At 37.2% G+C, this 19,878-nt stretch overlaps 2 protein-coding genes across 4 annotated transcripts in view; one reads left to right on the top strand and one right to left on the bottom strand.

The window, feature by feature from the left end:
• Nucleotides 1-19,878, bottom strand: part of LOC134507280 (RCC1 and BTB domain-containing protein 2-like) — a 124,138-nt gene that overhangs the window by 11,088 nt on the left and 93,172 nt on the right. The gene's annotated exons all lie outside the window — the stretch shown is intronic.
• The window catches only part of RB1 (RB transcriptional corepressor 1), a 77,677-nt gene that overhangs the window by 11,724 nt on the left and 46,075 nt on the right, over nucleotides 1-19,878 (top strand). Inside the window, exons 4-13 of one of the 3 annotated variants that reach the window (XM_063317796.1) lie at nucleotides 3,789-3,923; nucleotides 5,039-5,077; nucleotides 5,632-5,696; nucleotides 6,786-6,896; nucleotides 9,073-9,215; nucleotides 13,789-13,866; nucleotides 15,211-15,320; nucleotides 15,992-16,066; nucleotides 16,582-16,669; nucleotides 18,986-19,123. In XM_063317796.1, the coding sequence (XP_063173866.1) occupies nucleotides 3,789-3,923; nucleotides 5,039-5,077; nucleotides 5,632-5,696; nucleotides 6,786-6,896; nucleotides 9,073-9,215; nucleotides 13,789-13,866; nucleotides 15,211-15,320; nucleotides 15,992-16,066; nucleotides 16,582-16,669; nucleotides 18,986-19,123 (982 nt within the window). Of the gene's footprint in view, nucleotides 1-3,788; nucleotides 3,924-5,038; nucleotides 5,078-5,631; nucleotides 5,697-6,785; nucleotides 6,897-9,072; nucleotides 9,216-13,788; nucleotides 13,867-15,204; nucleotides 15,321-15,991; nucleotides 16,067-16,581; nucleotides 16,670-18,985; nucleotides 19,124-19,878 lie in introns of all 3 variants that reach the window. The other 2 variants (XM_063317798.1, XM_063317797.1) reach the window with 2 other exon arrangements.

The following is a 19,878-nucleotide window of genomic DNA, read 5'->3' as shown; positions in this document are numbered from 1 at the left end:
AATCTGACACTTGGTTGCTAGCTAATAAAGACATTGTTTCCTTCGAAAATGGTCTGGCATGAGTGGAACACCGCCTTTATATACCCGAAACTTTAAGAGCTGAGATTTTACAGCGCTCCCATGATGATAAACTTGCTGGGCACTTTGGTTCTGTCAAAACATTACATTTGGTTCGTCAATTCTGGTGGCCTACCTTGAGACGCGATGTAAAAGTCTATGTGGCTTCCTGTCCTGTTTGTGCAATGTCAAAACGTAAGGGAGGGAAACCACAGGGGCTTCTACAGCCCATGGCCAGCCCGTCCCATCCCTGGGACAAGATTTCTATGGATTTTATTGTGGATCTTCCTCCCAGTCAGAAGAAAACTGTCATTTGGGTTGTAAAAGATTTTTTTTCCAAACAAGCACATTTCATTCCATGTGCATCCATCCCATCAGCCCCGCAATTGGCACGCCTATTTCTCCTCCACATCTACCGCCTCCATGGTAGCCCCTCCCGTTTGTTCAGTGACTGCGGCACACAGTTTACTTACCAGTTTTGGAAATCATTTTTAAAATTGATTGGCACCAAACAAGCGCTATCCACGTCTTCCCATCCTGAGACTGATGGTTCTACTGAGATTTTGAACTCCACTCTTGAACAGTTTCTTAGAGCATACATTAACTACCATCAGGACGATTGGGTGGAGTTACTACCTTTTGCTGAAGTGGCTTACAACAATGCTGTCCATCAAAGTACCGGGGAAACCTCTTTCCGTGTGGTTTCTGGTCACGACTTTGTTCCCATCCCTGAACTGCCACAACCCCCTTCCCAATCATGTTCTGCCTCTGACTGGGCTATTAAGCTGGCTGATTCCAGGCCGGTGATTCAACAAGCTTTGGCTGATGCCCAGGCTGCTTACAAGTTTCAAGCCGGTAAGCATCGTTCCTTGCAACACGACTTCAAGATTGGGGATCAGGTGTATCTATCTACCAAATTTATCAAGTCACCACAACCCTCTAAAAAACTTGCTCCCAAGTTCATTGGTCCTTTCCCTATTGTTGGTCTTATCAATCCAGTTACTGTTAAATTGGACCTGCCTCACAATTTGAAACGCTTGCACCCTGTTTTCCACTGCAGCTTGCTCAAGCCTGTCCACCACTCCTCCCGCTGGCATCCCCAACCTCTTCCTCCTGCTCCGATCATGATTGACAGCCAACAGCACTTTGAGGTCAAGGAGGTCGTTGATTCTCGTAAGCTTCGTGGCACCCTCCAGTATCTGGTCCGATGGAAACACTTTCCTCATCCTGAATGGGTGTCTGCTCACCACGTTAATGCTCCTGATTTAGTTCGCCATTTCCACCTTGCTTATCCTTTGAAGCCTGCTGCTTAGTGTTTTCTTTCTTTTGGGGGGACAGTATGTCACGTTCACTGTTTCAATGTAGTTTATACATCATAACGTTTCACTTGCCATGGCGCTGATGCCCGTTTCTGTTTGGGAGGGAGCTGCTGTGAAACCTTGTACCAAGCTCTGTATCTGTGTTCATTACAATGGAATGTGTTTGGGTTCTGTTCTCTGTTCAAGGACTTTTCCTGCAGACCATCAGAAACCGTTAGGAGCGCCTGGGATTGTGAACTTGGGAAGATTCTACGGGGGGAGGGATCTCAATTACACCGAGGGTTTTTAGTTTGCATTTGGCATGCTTTTATCATTCTCAGCTTTCTCTGTGATCCTGCATACTATTCTTTAATAAATCAGATATCTTTGAATTCCTGCTCATGAGTCTGATAGTGTTTTAGAATAGGCAACCATTACAGTCTGTGAGTTTAAAGGAAATTGGAGAGGAGGATTCATTAGACTTTTTTTTAATTTTTTGGAGAAATAAGGTTAAAAAGTGAGATGCTACTCTTGGAATAAGAATACCATAGGTAGAAATAAAATGGTAAATTCAGCAAATATAACCAAGATACCATTAATCCCTAGTGAAGTCTCACCTGAGGGAAAACAAAATATAGTATGTTGTTTGGAGAAAGTTTTTCAATATTAATGAAATTGACTGAATAACACATTATGAATCTTTGTTTTGGATATTATGGAAAAGATAATCAGGATTAATGTGGGAGCAGTACACAGTCAGAAAAACGGCAACATTTTCTTGATAGTTTGATCTATGTGGCATTCCTCTGTTTGCTAAAGTATTAACATTTGTGTCTCTCAGTATTTTTGCTCTCCTTTTTCCCTGAGAACTCTTGCTTTACTTTTAGAGATTTCCATTGTGTCAAACTATCTTGGAGGCATGAATATGTTTCTTTACTTCATTATCTTTTTTTCTTTTCCAAAGGAAATGTTATTAGATTTCACACTGCTGTATTCTTAAGACAGTCCCCCTTTTTTGCCACATGCCAGCATCCTAACAGACAGATGGATGGTCAGGACCCCATGTGCTACTGTTCTTTGAAAGTTAGGAAATGGTCTTTAACCTCTTTTGTGGGCTACCTGATAACATTCTTTTTGACTGGAAGTGATGCATGATATTACAGTACTTTTTGTGTGTGTGTGTCTGTGTGCCTTTGAGTCAATGTTGACTTCTGGTGACTGCCTGGACAAGTGTCTGCAGTATTCTTGGCAGGGTTTTGGAAGTGGCTTGCCATCACTGCCTTCTTCATAGGGCTGAGAGAGAGTGACTGGCCCAAGGTCACCCAACTGTCTTCGTGCCTAAGGCAGGACTAGAACTCCCAGTCTCCTGGTTTCTAGCCTGGTGCCTTTAAACACTACATCAAACTGGCTCTCATTTACAGTACTACTTGAGACTAAATCTCAAAAAAGTACATTAGATCATATCCAAATCTGCTGTGCTGGACATATAATGAATAGTTGTTTCATGATATGTTGAATGCAAAAAATCTTGTTTGAAAGTACTCCAGTTTTATATTGAATTGACTAGTTTCTTTCCTAAGATACTTCGGTGATGTTAGAAAAAGTTATTCTGGTTCATCTCTGAAAGCTACATTGAACCATTGATACTTCAGTTGTAAAATGGTTTGCTGAAAATACATGATACACCTCAAAGTTTTGTTTTGGAAGCAAATGCATCTTTTCATGACATCAAGTTCCATGCTATAATCACCACTACTGAATTTTTTAAATGCAGGAAAGGAAGTCTCTGCAGTGTTAGTTGATTTTTTCCATCTTTCCGCTGATGTGAAATTTTTGAGTTGACGGATAAATCTAAGGAACTTCCATTAATAAGACATTTTCATTTGTAACTTTAATAGCATTTGCTGTAGTATTCTTCTTAAATATACTTGTCCCTGAGCTCCTGTGTGTACATGGATATGACCAAGTAGTTTGCTTGGCAGCAGTGGACTGCCACTGCTTCTTTTCATCTTTGGGGATGATTTTTGGACATCTGAGTTCAGCTTATGGCTCTGCGATTTCCTGGTCATCACCATCCAAGTACTCGCCAAGTACTTAGATTTTTTGGCTAGGTATTACCAACTGCTGTAATAAATTACTCTTAGTTTTTATACAGTTATCTTGGAGGAAGAACTCTGATAGTTTTTTGTAAAAACTTGTTCAAGTAGCACATTTGTTCTTGAGCTTTATAATATAATTGTATTTGTTATGGCATGAAAACATCAGACATGAGACTGATACTATACTAACAGATAATATCAGACATGGAAACAAGATTACTGTTACGATATGGAGATACAATTTCATGGGAATGGGAAAATATTATTATACTCTTGATTTAATAAATGTTAGAAATGAATAGTTTGGTTGTTCCTTTTTGTATTTTTCTTACAGTGTATGCAAATTTGTGCACTTGATTAAAGAAATTGATGTCAACATGGATACAATTAGTACTAAAATGGACTGTACTATATCGCGTCTGAAAAAAAAATATGATACACTCTTTGCACTCTACCAGAAGTTTACAAGGTAAAATATTCATTATCTGTTGCATTTTGTAATTTAGATTTCTTAAAAAAATACTTTTTGCATAAACAATACTTAAACATATTTTATGATATGAAATGGCTTTATTTACTGATAAGAAAACTAGGACAATTTTTTAAAATATTATTGCTGTGAATTATAAGGGATATTGTTTGAATCAGACTGGGAACCACATGATTTTTCCAGTTTGTACTATTAACAATTGTTAAAAATTGTAGCTTGATCCTGAATTCTCAGACTTAATACCATCTACTGTATATATGAAAAAGAACTATTATGAAGGATAAGATTACTAAGTCTCAAGTTCTTTTTCTTTTGGGGCTAAAAAAAAAAGTCTAAAATGAGTATGTGAGGAAAGGCCAGTCAGAAACAATTTCTATAGATGGTGCAAGTCTTAATATACATTAAAAAGTCTGTAAGGGCTGTCCTCAGTTTTTTGGATGACTTTCCCATGAAACTTAATGGAGAGGATCTGAATGCTAAGCGTGCTCTATCTTGGAAGGACCAACTCTTGCCATATTTCACTGCCCACTAGCAGTCTTTAGCTGTTTCTGTGAAAGCCTGCTGAGGAAGCTTACCTTATAATAATTCATATATATAGTATGTGTATATATGTTTTTCAGTAAGGCTTCCATAAACGCATTGGATATCCTGTCTTCCTGTCTTTCTGGTGCTTAAACAACATCCAGCCATATATAGTATTATCTTTCCAATGTCTTCTAAAAATGACCTTATTTGAGGCTTTCTCTGATAATGTTGCATTTATTGAATTTATTGTATTCTTTTTATAATATAATATTTGTAATATGAGTTTTGTTATTTTATATTGTTTGTCACTTAATTTTTAAAATAACTGGTTTAAAAATATTTTAACATGAACATACATCGATGGAGGTGGCAGCTCGTGTGAATGTGCATATTAGAGTTTTGGTCAACAATGATAAATAATCCCATTTTGCATCAGTCCAGTTCCACTAAAGATCAGTTCTGATTTTTCTACCCACAGGAAAACCAACTACTCTAAGATATTATGAGGTGAAATTATAAGGTGAAATTTAGATTTTATAACCTGATGTATTCATTGTTACTGTTTTCAGGACTTGTGAACTTATCTGCCTTGACCAGCCCAATGATCAGTAAGTTTGTTTTCATAGAATAAAAATGGCTAATAATTAAAACTTACTATTTCAAACATTCAGATATTCAGGCAGAGCAATGGGTAAGGACAGATGGGTGAGCAGATATGTTTAGTGTTCTTAGCTGAATACTTATTTAAATGACAAAGATTCTGATTTTAAATATAATGTTGTCTGTCACTTTACAATCAGTGATGGAGGGATAAGAATAAGTTTAACAAATACTTTTACCATAGTTAAAGAACTTGAAATGCGCTCAGAAGATGGACTAAGAAACACATCCAAGCTGTTGTTACAAGGAAGTAAACACTGTTGTTCCTATCTTGAATTTTTGTGAGTTCTGATAAAGTTAAAAGCATGGGCAGTCATGTTGTTTTACCTTCACTGAAGTAGTTTAAATGTTAACTTTTTCCCCTAAAGAAAGTCACTGAAAAATTCCCGTGTAACTTATTTTCTTGGCTGAAAAGCTCTGTGCCGAGCAAAATACGGAGCCACTATATTTACAATTGTTTTAAAGGGTCAAATGTGAAATCTTACTGTGTTTTTATTTGTAGAACTTGTGCTGAAAGTTCTTGCTTATTTGTAAAACTCTGCTGGATCATGTTTCTTTTGGCAAAAGGTATGGATGTTTAAATTTTATTTATTTATACATGCTATTTACTTGATTCCAAATTGTGTTTATAACTGAAATAACATTTTGATTAGCCAATTATTTTTGGGAATTTCTGGTTTAATATTATTGGTTTAAGCCAATGAAATAATGAGTAATAATGAATATTATTGCTTGGCTATTATAGTATATTACAGTATATAGAATCCCCTGATGGGAGGAGATGGGCGGGGACAAATTAAATAAATGAATAAATAAATAAATAAAAATAAATATTTAAAACCTATTTTTCCTCTGAGATCTCAAAGGACTGTAAGTGACAGGTCTTCCCTCATGTAATTCCCATAATAAAAATGTTTGGCTGCAAGAATATGACTTGCTCCATGTCATCCAAGGAGTTTCATGGTCTAGTGGGACTCATCTGAGCAAAAGAAACAGGAGTATATTTAACATCTGTACCAGTTGAAGTTTTATTTCTGAATAGTATCTCTCTACTTTGTTAATTATATGACATAGTTGCTTAGCCAAAAAACTAGAAAATTCAGTGTTTTATGCTTAGAGGTAGCAACCTGTATGATCAGCTAATTTTTGTATTCTAGAATGTATGTTCCTTAATTATAGTGTTTTGCTGACTTAAATATCATAGTCAGTGGATATATCTTAAATGTTCTTAAATGTTAGACGATGAGAAGATTGTAAATTAGGAAAGACTGACCAAATCTAAACGTTGATGCCAAAAGTTTCTTTTGATCTGAGTGGTGGGGTTAACACATTGGGCTGAACCAGTCAAAGCCATCTTATAATTTATCTGGCAGGTATTGCATGTACTGAGCCAATATGACTTCCTAGTAAACATTTATACTGTATCATTGTAATCTTAATTCTGTTGCAATTTGCTTTCTCTGTAATTTGCCTGAAGGCATATGATGATGCTTACTAACAGTTTAGGAATTGTAGGACTTCCCCTGAACTAGGGGAGTACAGGAGAAATGGAACAAATGATTATTTTATAATGGCTTCGATGAAAATTTCAATACAAAGTCTTGCTTAGTTTATAAATAAACTATTCAGCACAAATATGTTTATTTGATGTTTCAGGAAAAATACTGCAGATGGAAGATGATTTGGTTATCTCTTTCCAGTTATTACTGTGTGTTTTTGATTACTGTATCAGACTATTGCCCCCTGCACTACTTAAGGAACCATATAGTAAGGATTTAATATTTTTTATTAACATAAGTAAAAGGAAGTTGAATATATTAAAATAGTAGTTATAACAATTAAAAAAAAGTATCCTCACACATTTCATAGCTGTGTTTTCATTTCAACTCTATGGCTTTCTTGTACTTCTACTCTGTTCTAACCCATCTGATATTTAATCGCAATATAGCACTTTTTCATATAATGTAAAACAGCAGGCAGAAATGGAAATTTTTAAATTTGAATCATGCTTGGGAAAATTCTGAAAATTAATGTAATAGAATTATTGTGTGTGCATTACTTTATTTTTGCCCATGCAACTGTATGAATTGCCTTAGAATTATGTTTTTTATCATGCCAGACAAAATTATTTGCCCATTTCTTTTACATCTCTTTGAAATGCTAATAGTGATTATAAAAACTGGAGACATAATTGGAGGGACATAATGAACATTCCCAATCCAAAGAGAATACGTATTCCTATATTAATTTTTTCCAGAAATAAAACTGGAAAAAAATTCTCATATTCACATTACAGAATGGAAGATATATTTGTATTTTATAAACTGGACTTAAAAATGTTGGGATATTTGTTTTGATATGAGATTAATATAGGGATGGCCAACCAAAGACTATTGGTCTGATGTTGCTACTGTATCTGAACATTAAAGTATAGCAGCTGGAACTGATGGGAGTTCAAAAGTCAGCATTCAGAAAGCCACAGGTACCTCACTTGTTGATATGTCTCTGAAAACATTTAAGAATACGTTTAATCAGATACCATGTCTCATACCAGTGTGTACTCACGTTTTAGTAAAAAAGGTGTCTGTCACTAGTTAACACCTCTTAGCTAGGTGCCATCAAGTAGGGCCTGTTCCCTACTGACTATGGGGAAATGCTTGTCATCTATACCGGATTCTGAAGATAATCTGTAGTTGTTCTGTCGATAGAAGTGATCTGGGACAAGATCTAGTCCAGTGGCTTACCCAGCTCAAGATTCAGTACTACAGCATTTCTGATAGATGGCCATCCAGACTCTATTTAAACATCTCTGATGAAGGAGAGGCCACCATCTCCGGAGACAGTTTGTTTCCATTAGGTTTTTTTTCTTGCTGTCAAACCTAAATGTCTTCCTTGTGATAAAAATCCATTGTTTCTTGTCCTGTCTTCTGGATCAACACTTGATAATTCTGATAGCCCTTCAGATACTTGGCTATCATATCTTCTCACAGTCTTCTCCCCTCCAGGCTAAACATATCCAGTGTCTCCAACTGCTCCTCATAGGTTTTTCCTTCCAAGCTCCTTATCATCTTGGACACTCTCCAGTCTGTCAGTAATCTATGCAAGATGTCCCTTGAACTGGTGGCAATATTATAGGTGTGACCTAATGCAATCTAAAATTGGGGAATGGGAAAAAAGTAGAGGAAGAATTGGTATGGGAATAGGAGTGCAGCAATATATATTTTACAATGAAGTAATGAGATCATGCTGGAGGAAATGGACAAGGAGATTCTCTTCACAGATTGCTCCCATTCCTCTAGGAAGAGCTAGGGATAATGTGGAGACCTTCTGGAATAGTGTGAAAAAGTAGCAGAAGGAAGCTTTGGAGGGAAAGAGTAATTGGGAAAAATCACTTCTTTCCCCTCTTCCTCCAAACAGGAGGCTCTACCAGATACTTCTACAGACTGAAGGATTCACTCTATTCCTAGAGAGACATGTGGACTAAACCATTAGACTTTTTCAGTTTGGTATGAGAATTAAGACTAAGTGAAATTTGAGAAAATAACTCCACACAGAAAGGATAGAAGGTTACTTGTGAAGTGAATTATATTTATGTATTTATTTGTTTCGTATCTGCTTTCCTTCAGGAGCTTACAGTGGTATATTCCCTCTTCTCATTTTTCCCCACAACAACCACCCTATGATGTAGGCTGGGTTAAGAGTGACCAACCCAAAAATCACTGAGTAGGCTTCTGTGGTTGAGGATGGGCTGGGTCTTCTTGGTGCCTGTTCAAAACCTAATGGCCTATACCATACTGCTTCTCGTTTAATAGTTCTGTTTCTGATCTACTAAACAAATCCTTTTTTTAATGTTCTTTTCTATACTTGAAACCACTTTTTAAACTTTGCTTGTTGCTTTGAAGTAATTATTTACAATAAGGAAACAATTGGCTTCTTTCCATAGAATCTGTAACTGCAGTATCTGGAAATGGCTCATCTCGAACAAGTAGACAAGGTCAGAATAGAAGTACGAGAACATCAAAAACTGATACAGACATCAAGGTTATTGAAGAGCTCTGTAAAGAATATGAGTGTAATTTGGATGAGGTAAGAGTAGTTTAGGATTCTTAAAATTTTGTATTTTTTAAAGTTTATTTATCTTAACAAGTTTTACAGAAAGAAATACAAAAAAAGGAAGAAAGAGACATACAGGTAGTCCTCAACTATGACCATTCGACCACTGACCATTCCAAGTTACAATGGCACTGAACAAATTGTGGTTATGACCAGTCCTTGGAGTTCCAGCTATCCCAGCACTTTCATGGTCATATGATCGCAATCTGAATGCTTGGCAACCTGTTTTCACTTACAATCAGTTGCCAAGTGCCCCACAATCACGTGATAGCCATTTGCAACCTTCCCTGCTGGATTTTCCCAGAAAGTCAATGGGGAAGCCAGCAGGGAAGGTTGAAGTCGCTGGGGTAAGCTATCCCACCCGTGCATGCTCTCCCAGCCCCTCTGCACTCGTGCCACACCAGCCACTTGCACACCCTCCCCAACCCGCGCCATACCTGTGTGTACCCTCCCTGATCCGCTGTCAGAGTCAAGCCTGCCTCTGACTCAGAAAGCGAAACCCTTTCTGAGTCAGAGGAGGAAATAAAAACTTACCGGGCTGAATCCAGGAAAACAAAACTCCAGGATGAGTCAGCAGTATGGGAAGAGTCCAAGGCGCTGATTGGCCAGGATTCGGGGGAGGATTTGAATCCTCCAATCATCGTGTGCCAACAACGAGCAGAAAAGTGCGTGAAAGAGAAGGCAGCCCGATTGGCTGCGGAAGGGTCCAAGCGCACCAAAGATTGGGATAAAAGGTGGACGTGTGAGGAGTGAGCTACCGGAGACAACTGATCCTTCCAGCCTCCAGCTTCCACAGAAGAGTCCCTACCTGCATCGGAGACAGCGTGTTGCCTTTGCTCTGCTCTGAAGAGGACTTGAATCCTGCTTCTGCTGCCATCGAGGATCCATTGTTCGCTGAGCCCAGCAGTCTCAGTCTTGCTTCAAGCCTTGAAACTCCATGATCTTCCAATCAGCTTCTTCATGCCTTGAAACTCCAGCACTGCCGTGTGTCCTCGGTCCTGTCCAACCGCATTTCGTGTGCTCAGCCGTGTTCAGGTACTTCACATCTATCTTGTTCTGGATCTGTGTTCCAGTCCAGTCCGGAGCTTCCAGCTTAGTCCAGTCTTGTTCTCAGTTTCCAGCCTTGCTCCAGGTCTCCAGTCCAGAGAAACCAGCCTGATTCAGGGCTTCCAGCTGAATCTAGTCTTGCTCCTATGTTCCAAGTCTCCAGTCCAGAGAAAACAGCCTGATCCAGGGCTTCCAGCCAAGTCTATTCTTGTTCCTAGCTTTCAGCCTTGATCCAAGTCTCCAGTCCAGAGAATCCAGCCTAGTCTGGGGCTTCCAGCCGAGTCCAGTCTTGTTCTCAGTTTCCAGCCTTGCTCCAGGTCTCCAGTCCAGAGAAACCAGCCTGATTCAGGGCTTCCAGCTGAGTTCAGTCTTGTTCTCAGTTTCCAGCCTTGCTCCAGGTCTCCAGTCCAGAGAAACCAGCCTGATTCAGGGCTTCCAGCTGAGTTCAGTCTTGTTCCCAGTTTCCAGTCTTGCTCCAAGTCTCCAGTCCAGAGTATCCTGCCCAGTCCAGGGCTTCCAGCCGTGTCCAGTCTTGTTCCGAGCTTCTAGCCTTGCTCCAAGTCTCCAGTCCAGAGAATCCAGCCTAGTCCAGGGCTCTCAACTGAGTCTAGCCTTGCTCCGAGTTCCCGTCTTGCTTCCAATCTCCAGTCCTGAGAATCCAGTTGAGTCCAGTTTTTCTTGTCAAGTCCAGCCGTGTTTCCAGTTACTAGTCTTGCTTGAGGTTCCAGTTACCGGCTTCCAGTACAGTGTGGGTCTTCAGTCCCATCCAATGTGCCAGCCTCCCGGTTCCCATTTGGGAGGTCCTGTTCCGCTGTTTCGTTGTAACCCAGTTGGGCTTGACTGAATCCAGTTCTTCATATTTCAAAGGACTTAATTATTGTAAATAGTTATTTAATAAAGAGTGTTTTTATATTCCTCGACCTGTCATGTTCACTGTTTCAATGTGCACTGTGCATCGTAACGTTTCACATGCCATGGCGCTGACGCTTGTTTCTGTTTGGGAGGGAGCTGCTGTGAAACCTTGTACCAAGCTCTGTATCTGTGTTCATTACAATGGAATGTGTTTGGGTTATGTGCTCTGTTCAAGGACTTTTCCCGCAGACCATCAGAAGCCGTTAGGAGCACCTGGGATTGTGAACTTGGGAAGATTCTATGGGGGGAGGGATCTCATTTGTACCGAGGGTTTTTAGTTTGCATTTGACACGCTTTTATCATTCTCAGCTTTCTTTGTGATCCTGCATACTATTCTTTAATAAATCAGATACCTTTGCATTCCTGCTCATGAGTCTGATAGTGTTTTAGAATAGGCATTCATTACACCACCTGGTTTCATAGTCTGAACAGGACACCCCCGTGGCACCTCTCTTGCACCCCCCCAACCCACACAGTGCCTCTTGCAACCTTGCGCACCCTCCCCGACTGATGCGGCATCTCTCACACACTCTCCCTGACCTAATTGGCGCCTCTAGTGCACCCTCCCTGATCCTTCCCTGCATACCCCCTTGCTCCCTCCTTCACCTGGCAGCAACCACTTGCCTGCCTGCCTGCCTGGAACTTGCTACTTCTTGCTGGGTTTCCCACTGACTTTGGTTGTGGGAAACTGGCAGGAACCTGCTTCGCCTAATGACCGTGGGATTCAGTTAACAACGGCAACTGGGACTGCAGGGATTGCCATTGCTAAGCGATGTGGTTGCTCTTTATGGCCACATTGTTTAGTGATGGAAATTCAAGTCCCAATTCCTGTCGTAAGTTGAGGACTACTTGTACATAAAAAACAAGAAGCAACCAACTTAACAAAAAGAAACACACACACACACACACACACACAAACCAAGAAGGGAAAAAATATACACAGTTTTTTCCCTTTTTTGTTTGTGTTTCTTCTTTCGTGTATCATGTAATTATCAAATGTCAAACAAGTTTCTAATCTAAATTAAAACAAATGATGATTCTGTAATGTTTCAAAATGTCATAAAATCTGTTCCAAAGAAGAACGTACTAAGTCATTTTTGAATAGTAGATAAAATTGCCATTTGAAAAACAAGTTTGGGGACATAATTTAATATAATATGAACAACTTTAAGATTAAAAGATTTCTTCATAAATCTACATATGTGCATATTAAAATATTTTTCCTAAACGATGTCAGTGATTCCCAAGACCAAATCATATGAGTCAGTGACCTCTCAAATTTCTTATAACAAAGAAAATCTGATGTCCATCTTTTCAATGCATTCCTTGGGGTGTCCAGTAGGCTTGAAATCTTTTGATGAACAGTTTTAATCTTAAATCTACTGAACCAAATATAACATTTTTTAAGACTTGCAACCACTGATGTTCCATTATTGGGTGTTCCATTTGTTTAATCCATGAGCCATAAATATTCTTAATGTCAACTTTATCATTGAGCTTGTATTTTATCAGCTACATTTATATTGAATGGAAATTTAGCAGAATATCAAGCTTTGTGGGCTCTCTTTGAAAGTTTCCTTTTATTTCCCATTACGGCCTTTGAATTGCTGGGGTCCACATAATAGAAAGGCTGTTTCATTTCTAGGTTTGTGAGCAGCCAGACATGTTTGGGCCCTGTTAGGTTGTAAACTGCATTTTGATGAATATTGGAAGTCATGAATATTCAACTTTTTGGAAGAATTCTGTAATATTTTTTTCCCATGCCCACTTTTTCATTGTACTCTTTTTTTTTTCTCAAATTCCATGATTTCGTTAACTGGAGTTCCTGTTTTCTAGGATGCTGTTTCAGTTCCTGTCACTTGGATATGTTTCCAAGATTTAGTCCTTCCTGTCTCTTTGTCTCTTTCTCCTGGATGCTCACAATGTTCATATCTTCCTCTTTTATAAGGATTCTATTTGCCTTAGTTAAACTGACTTCACACTGCTTAAAGAAATTGTATTTGTCAACATTCATTCATTTTTTCCTATCCCAATCAGTTAAATATTTGCATAATTTTCATATTTCAGTCAATGGTTGCAGAAGTCTTGAAGGCAACTGCCTGCCAGGGTTAGCCTACTATTTCCATTAGGCAGGTTTCATAATATGGTGGCATCTGATATACAATATATGCTATTAATAATGATGTAATAAAGTTGCATCCTTTGCTCTTTGCTTTCATTCCTGTGTAATGGGATCAGTAAATCTCATCTTGAGACATGCTGTGAATTTAGCTTTCAGGTGGTAAAACAACTGAAGGTACTTCACAAGAAGATTAATCTCTTATCTTTTTCTGGTCAAAACTTATGGTGCTAATCAGTCTTGCATATATCTGCTTAGGACAATTCATGCAAATGGTATGTCCTAAACCATATATTTTATATGCATTTTATGCTAACCTAAATGTAATTCTAGAGAACAAGTCTGTCAGATGTAGCAACATCTTCATATTACTAAATTACAGTAGTAAACAACATGCATTTGTTATGCCATATTATGCATGAAAAGTGACCTCTTACTTATGACAGTGATGCTGTTTTATCATTTTAGGTAAAAAATGTTTACTTCACTAGCTTTATTCCATTCCTGAATTCAATGGGCATTACAGCTTTCAGAGGACTTCCAGAGGTAAAACTAAAGTAATTTGAAAATTTGTTTACGACAATAAATCCTAGGTCTGATTTTGATAATAAGAAACTTGTCTCTCGATAGAATTTTCTACTTAACAGTTTATTAATACTTTTTGTGAATATAGATGCATCTGAATATCAGATGACACAAACTCAGTGGTTCTTAAACTATTTGACCTAATTACCCCTTTTCCTGAGGGACGCGGTGGCGCTGCGGGTTAAACCGCTGAGCTGTCGATCGGAAGGTCGGCGGTTCGAAACCGCGCGGCGGGGTGAGCTCCCGTTGCTAGTCCCAGCTCCTGCACACCAAGCAGTTCGAAAACATGCAAATGTGAGTAGATTAATTGGTACCGCTTCGGCGGGAAGGTAACGGCGTTCCGTGAGTCATGCTGGCCACATGACCCGGAAGTGTCTATGACAACGCCGGCTCTAAGGCTTAGAAACGGAGATGAGCACCGCCCCCTAGAGTCGGACACGACTGGACTTTACGTCAAGGGAAACCTTTACCTTTACTACCCCTTTTCCTGGTGTCAAATCACATTTATTCGGTCAATGACCAGCAAAATTTAAAAGGAAAAAAGCAAAGTAAAACAAAGAAATACAATAATATACTACAGACTAATAAGATACTGTATATCACATAATAATATAGCATTCACTCTGCTATTACTATATTAATACATTTGTTACCTTAGTGGTGTGAGCCTAGAACATTAGGAATTATAAAATAAAAGTAAAAATATATATCCCCTGACAATTTATTAATTAAGATATTTCAAATTTAAAAGTACTTTTTAAAACAGGGAGTTATTTCTTTGTCTGGTTTTGTCTTATTTTCATTGCAGCAATACAGAATTTGGCAATGGTACACATAATGTATGGTTTTAGATCCTGAAGTAGATAGCTCATGTAAAAATTATCTGGATACCCAGGGAATTTATCAATTGGGGCAAAATGTAGATTGACCTGATATCCCTGTAAAATTTACTGGTCTTGAGTACTATCATTACCGCTGCAAAAAAACCCACACACTGTTGTTTTACTCAAGCGTCTCAGCAGCGGCAGTCCAAAACTGATCCTTGACTTACAAACAAGCAATTACAAATTACTCCATTACCCCCAGGATATGCCCAAATTATCCCCTTAGTAATAGTTACCCACAGTTTAAGAACCACTGCACTAGATGATAACTTCATAATGCTTTTCTTAAAATAAATGGAGTTAAACTAAACTGAACGCTAAACCTAAAACCCTAAACGCTTTCCAAAACAAATTACAGATAAATGTATCATAAATGAATAGTATATTTTCAGTAGGAATCTATTTTTTCTTTCAGCTTAAGGTTGAAGATATGTCGAGCAAATATGAAGAAATGTATTTGAAAAACAAGGATATTGATGCTAGATTATTTCTGGAGAAAGATGAGACTTTGCAATATGAAAATGCAGAATGGTAATATATTTTCTTTTTTGCATAATCTGTATTCCAGTAATATATATTCATTCATTAAGTAAACTGAGGATTAGCCTTGTCTACCTCATAGACAATGATACATTATTTAAGAATGGAAGATTAGAATGAACATCCTGATAGTATGAGCCATTTGTCAATAGAATGGAATCCAATTTGGTTAAAGATTGTAGGCTCTCTTTCATTAGTTGCTATCCAGCTTTGGCAATGCTGTTGGTACTTGGTAGAAGCTTGAGCTAAAATGGAACTGTTTGATCCTTCCAAGTTATAATCATAGTATAAATAAGTAGATACGATTTTGAATTGCAGGAGTCAGTCATATCTAAGTCTGGGAGGTAAGTTAAAGAAAAGGGGAATGAATAAATGCTGGATTTATATCTAGTACATCTCTAAAAAAAATGGAGTGTCCAGAGTGAAGCAAAAAACTCACAGAATAAGGACACTACAGGAACTGTCAGATATATATTTTGTTTCTCCTTCAGGAACTGCAATTGGAGTATGTAACAATCCCTCTTCAAATTTTTCTATTAAGAAGAACTCTGGTAGCAGGGGGAGCGAATGTGACTAGAGATTTCAGCTTGGTTTAGGAGAAGCTTTTATATGTCTAGCATCAGATGTATGTGTAGAGACTTTTTGTTTTTCCTCATATTAAGTTTACAGTTAGAGAGAACACCTACAAAAAACCCAGGTGAAGATTCTCCTATTGTACTTCCACAAACCCCTGTTCGGTAAGAATAATTTAAATTTCATTAATATTGAATTCTTTAAGTATTTTAATTAAATTATTTCTAAACTGTAATACTTACACATTTAAATAAGGTAACTAAAGTAATATTTCAGTTTCTTTTGTGAAGCTTTAATGTTTAGAGTTTATTTAAATATTGCACAAATTTACATTTGTAGTTTCAAAGGAAAGGTGCAACAGTAAGGGTGGTCTTAGCCAAACTGTCTTACAGGTTGAAATATTCTACTAGTAGTATTTTTCTGAGCATATAGTAGAATCCTTGCAAACATTCTATGGCTTAGATCACTTTAGCAAATCTATGCCAGAAATTTCCTCACAACTTCACTGCTACTACAAATAAGTCCTTCATAAGTTTGAAATGCTTCAGAGGATGCTAATGCTATTGTTATAGGAAACAACTATAATGTAATAACATTGAAAATATACTTCTGAGGAATGTTTTTATTTAAAGGTGATTGTATTTCAGAAAATACTAATAATGTTTTTCATTCACTTTAGAGCTGCAATGAATACTATTCAGCAGTTAATGATAATATTAAACTCTGCAAGCGATACACCATCGGACAACCTTCTCTTCTATTTTAATGTAAGAAGGAACAATTTAACTATGCTTGTGACTTCTCAATAGTTTGCATCAGATGGTGTTTTTTGCTGACTGGAAATAATAATTGCTTCAGGTTGGCATGACATGGTTAGTTTCAGTAAGGTCCAATTTGGTTAAAGATAGACATGCAAAGAAGTAAGATGGCAGTGCACACTGCCATTAGCCAGGTTTGTTGGCTTACCACCTTATTTTTTTAAAATTATTATTAAATTTATACACTTCCCATCTCACTATAAAAATGAGTGGCTTACAATTAAAAATTATAAAACCATTATAAAAATAGAAAAAGTACAAAAAATAGAAGATAAAAGAGGTGCAAGCCACACCTGTATTGTATGTTAGAGGATTTCTTTATGTTATTCTGAATTTTTATGAAGAGTATTTATGTATGTGCTTTTCTTGTGATTCTAAAGACCACTGGTTTCATTTCTGTAATTGTTTTTTGTTAGGGTAGTGTTTTATGTGGATATAATTCCCCATATTTGCTTTTGTTCAGGTAGAAGCTGAGCATGCAAAAATATTGCTGTTTAACTAAATGGAGTTGAAAATAAAGAGAATTCTTTTGCATTTTACTTGCTTTTATGCATCATAAAACACACCAGAAATAGCTGAGTTCCAGGTTAAGACATAATAATAAGTCAACTGTTAAAACAAGCCTATAGTTATAAGCAAATTTAAAACTATGGCTTAACATCACAGGCAAACCAGGCTATGTTTTATGTATTGCAACATTGTTAGGGTCTTTATATGCCTTTTTTAAACTAAAAAGGAATAGAAGGAAAAATATGTTTTAAAAATATCAGCTCTGTCATATTTCAGAGTACATTATTTTGTCAGGAATTACTTTTTTTATTCTCTGATAAGGCATACAGTTTGGGAAAAGGAAGATTTTTGTAGGATGGGCGTTATTTCTGCCAGGAATAAAAAACACAAGGTCATAATAAAATGCTAATTAAAAATAAATTTAATATTATCTTTTTTGAATCATAGGGTGAAATTCTGTGATATCTGTCTACTATGGTTGACATTAGCAGAAAGGATTTCCCCTTTCCCCATATAAAGCCCTCACCAATTGAAGTTGCCCTTACCAGCAACTTCTCTAAAGTATATGGATGTTTCAAAGTACATTTTTAGAGCTCAGTGAGAGGAGGAAAGGACAAGTCAGTTTCTGTTAATTGATATTTGTGTACGTAATGTTGGCTTATGGTTGATCCCCTACAGCATTTATTTTATTTATTTATATTACTTGTTGCTCTGAATAAATTTCCTAGCCAATATCCCATTTTGAAAGAATTTAAAATAGGGAATAATTAACATCCCAAACAACCTCAACCTTCCTGCCCTGCCATCCCAATAGCTATCAGTTCAGGGGACAGTGGTTGAGTTTTATTGTCATACTAACCCAGGATTTTGAAACTGGCATTGATAGGACAATAGTTTGGTCCTAGTCTGGCCAACATCTCATACATAGGAAGGAGCTGACACAGAAAAGGCCTTTTTCTTCATAGCCATCCTGTGTTCTTCAAATTGGAGGATATTCAAGGACCTCCACTGAACTTACAGTAAATGTAGGCAGACTTCAGGCTTATGGTGTATACTTTGTTTTTTCCTTTTTCTTTTCACCATTGCATAATATCCAAAAACCTCAGCTAATGCAAAGGCAAAATGTAAACCATCCAGAAATCTACTGCTGGTCCTTAATTGTATTCTGCCAAGCAATGAAAAAACAGTTATTATATGAAGAGGCATTTTTTCATATACCATGCATCCAAGTCACATAGTGGTCCTGAATAGGTCTATATATTCAGCCTTATAACAAAACAAAGCAAAACAAAACTGAAAGATTGTTGTATCATGTTCATAATAGCTGATCCTAAATAGAAATATTACTTCCATATTTTGAACCATGTTCAAAGGTAGCTGCAATATAATATAAATGAGAAGTTACCAGAATGGGAATGATTGCTATCTGCTGCCTACAATGGCCATACCAGTGATACTTCTCTGATAAAAAGAATAGTTGCAGAGACTTTTATTCTTCTATTGCAATAATACAGTAGATCTGAGAACTTGTTAAGTTTTAAATTAATTCAAAAGCTCTTCATTCTATGTTAGCCTTCTGAATTGATTTCTTAAGCATAACCATTTAATTACGTATATTTGTTCTGACTAGGATTCTCAGAAATCCTGTCCTGTTGCTAACAAAATAAAGGAGTGATTTACTAATGTACTATTTCTAACGCTCACGTTCCAACTGAAGATGTTTTGTTTTTCTAATATAATATTGTGTATCTAAAGATTTTCCCCCAAATATTACAGAACTGCACAATTAATCCTCATGAAGACATAGTGAAAAGAATAGAAAGTCTGGGCTTTATTTTCAAGAAGAAATTTGCTGAAGCAGTTGGACAAGGCTGTGCTGAAATTGGATCTCAGGTAGGGTTCTCCAATAATTCAAAACAAAATCTAACTTTTTCTTAAGAGCTGGGTAAATTTTGAACTAGGGAATGTACTGAATTGAGGAAATCAATGAATTTAAAGTATTCCAGGAATCATTCATGTGTTCATGTAATAATTCTTTTTAATACAAATCCTTTACATAGCTATGGAGACAAAAGTAAGATGTTGACATTATCTTTATAAGCAGGCTGTTTTTAACAGTTGTCAGCTTTTTAAAGCCAATTCTTTTTTCATTATCAAAGCATACTGTGTATCTAGAACAGAAAGAGTACATATATATCATCCTCTGTTGGTAAAATAAAGAAATGAAATAAAAACCAGAATGGCCTTTAAACAGGCTGGAGTGAATGGCATTTGAGGTACTACAACATTAGAAGTGGAACACTGTTGAAGATGGCCTGCTAAATGCCTTGCTTGTCCCTCAGCCCACCCTTTTTAGTTATTATAAACTGTGTATCTGCACTAAATTCCCTTCTAAATCCATTAAAAATGCAAAATGTCCGGGAGAGGTGTTTCACAACAAAGAGATCAAAACAAACATGAAAGAGACAAAAACAAACAACTGGCAGTGCTCCAGTAGAAAAGAGGAAAATGAGGCTGAGATGAGGCCTACAGCTTTGGCAGTTATCTTATCACTCCAGAGAGGACTCTAACGATCAAGCGTTTACTTAAAAAAATTAAACAAGGCCTTAAGCTGGAATGGGAGAAATTCTTTACTTCAGTAATAGAAG

This window comes from Candoia aspera, chromosome 1 (assembly GCF_035149785.1).
Source record: "Candoia aspera isolate rCanAsp1 chromosome 1, rCanAsp1.hap2, whole genome shotgun sequence".
NCBI lineage: Eukaryota > Metazoa > Chordata > Lepidosauria > Squamata > Boidae > Candoia > Candoia aspera.
This window is presented reverse-complemented; position numbering and strand designations above follow the sequence as displayed.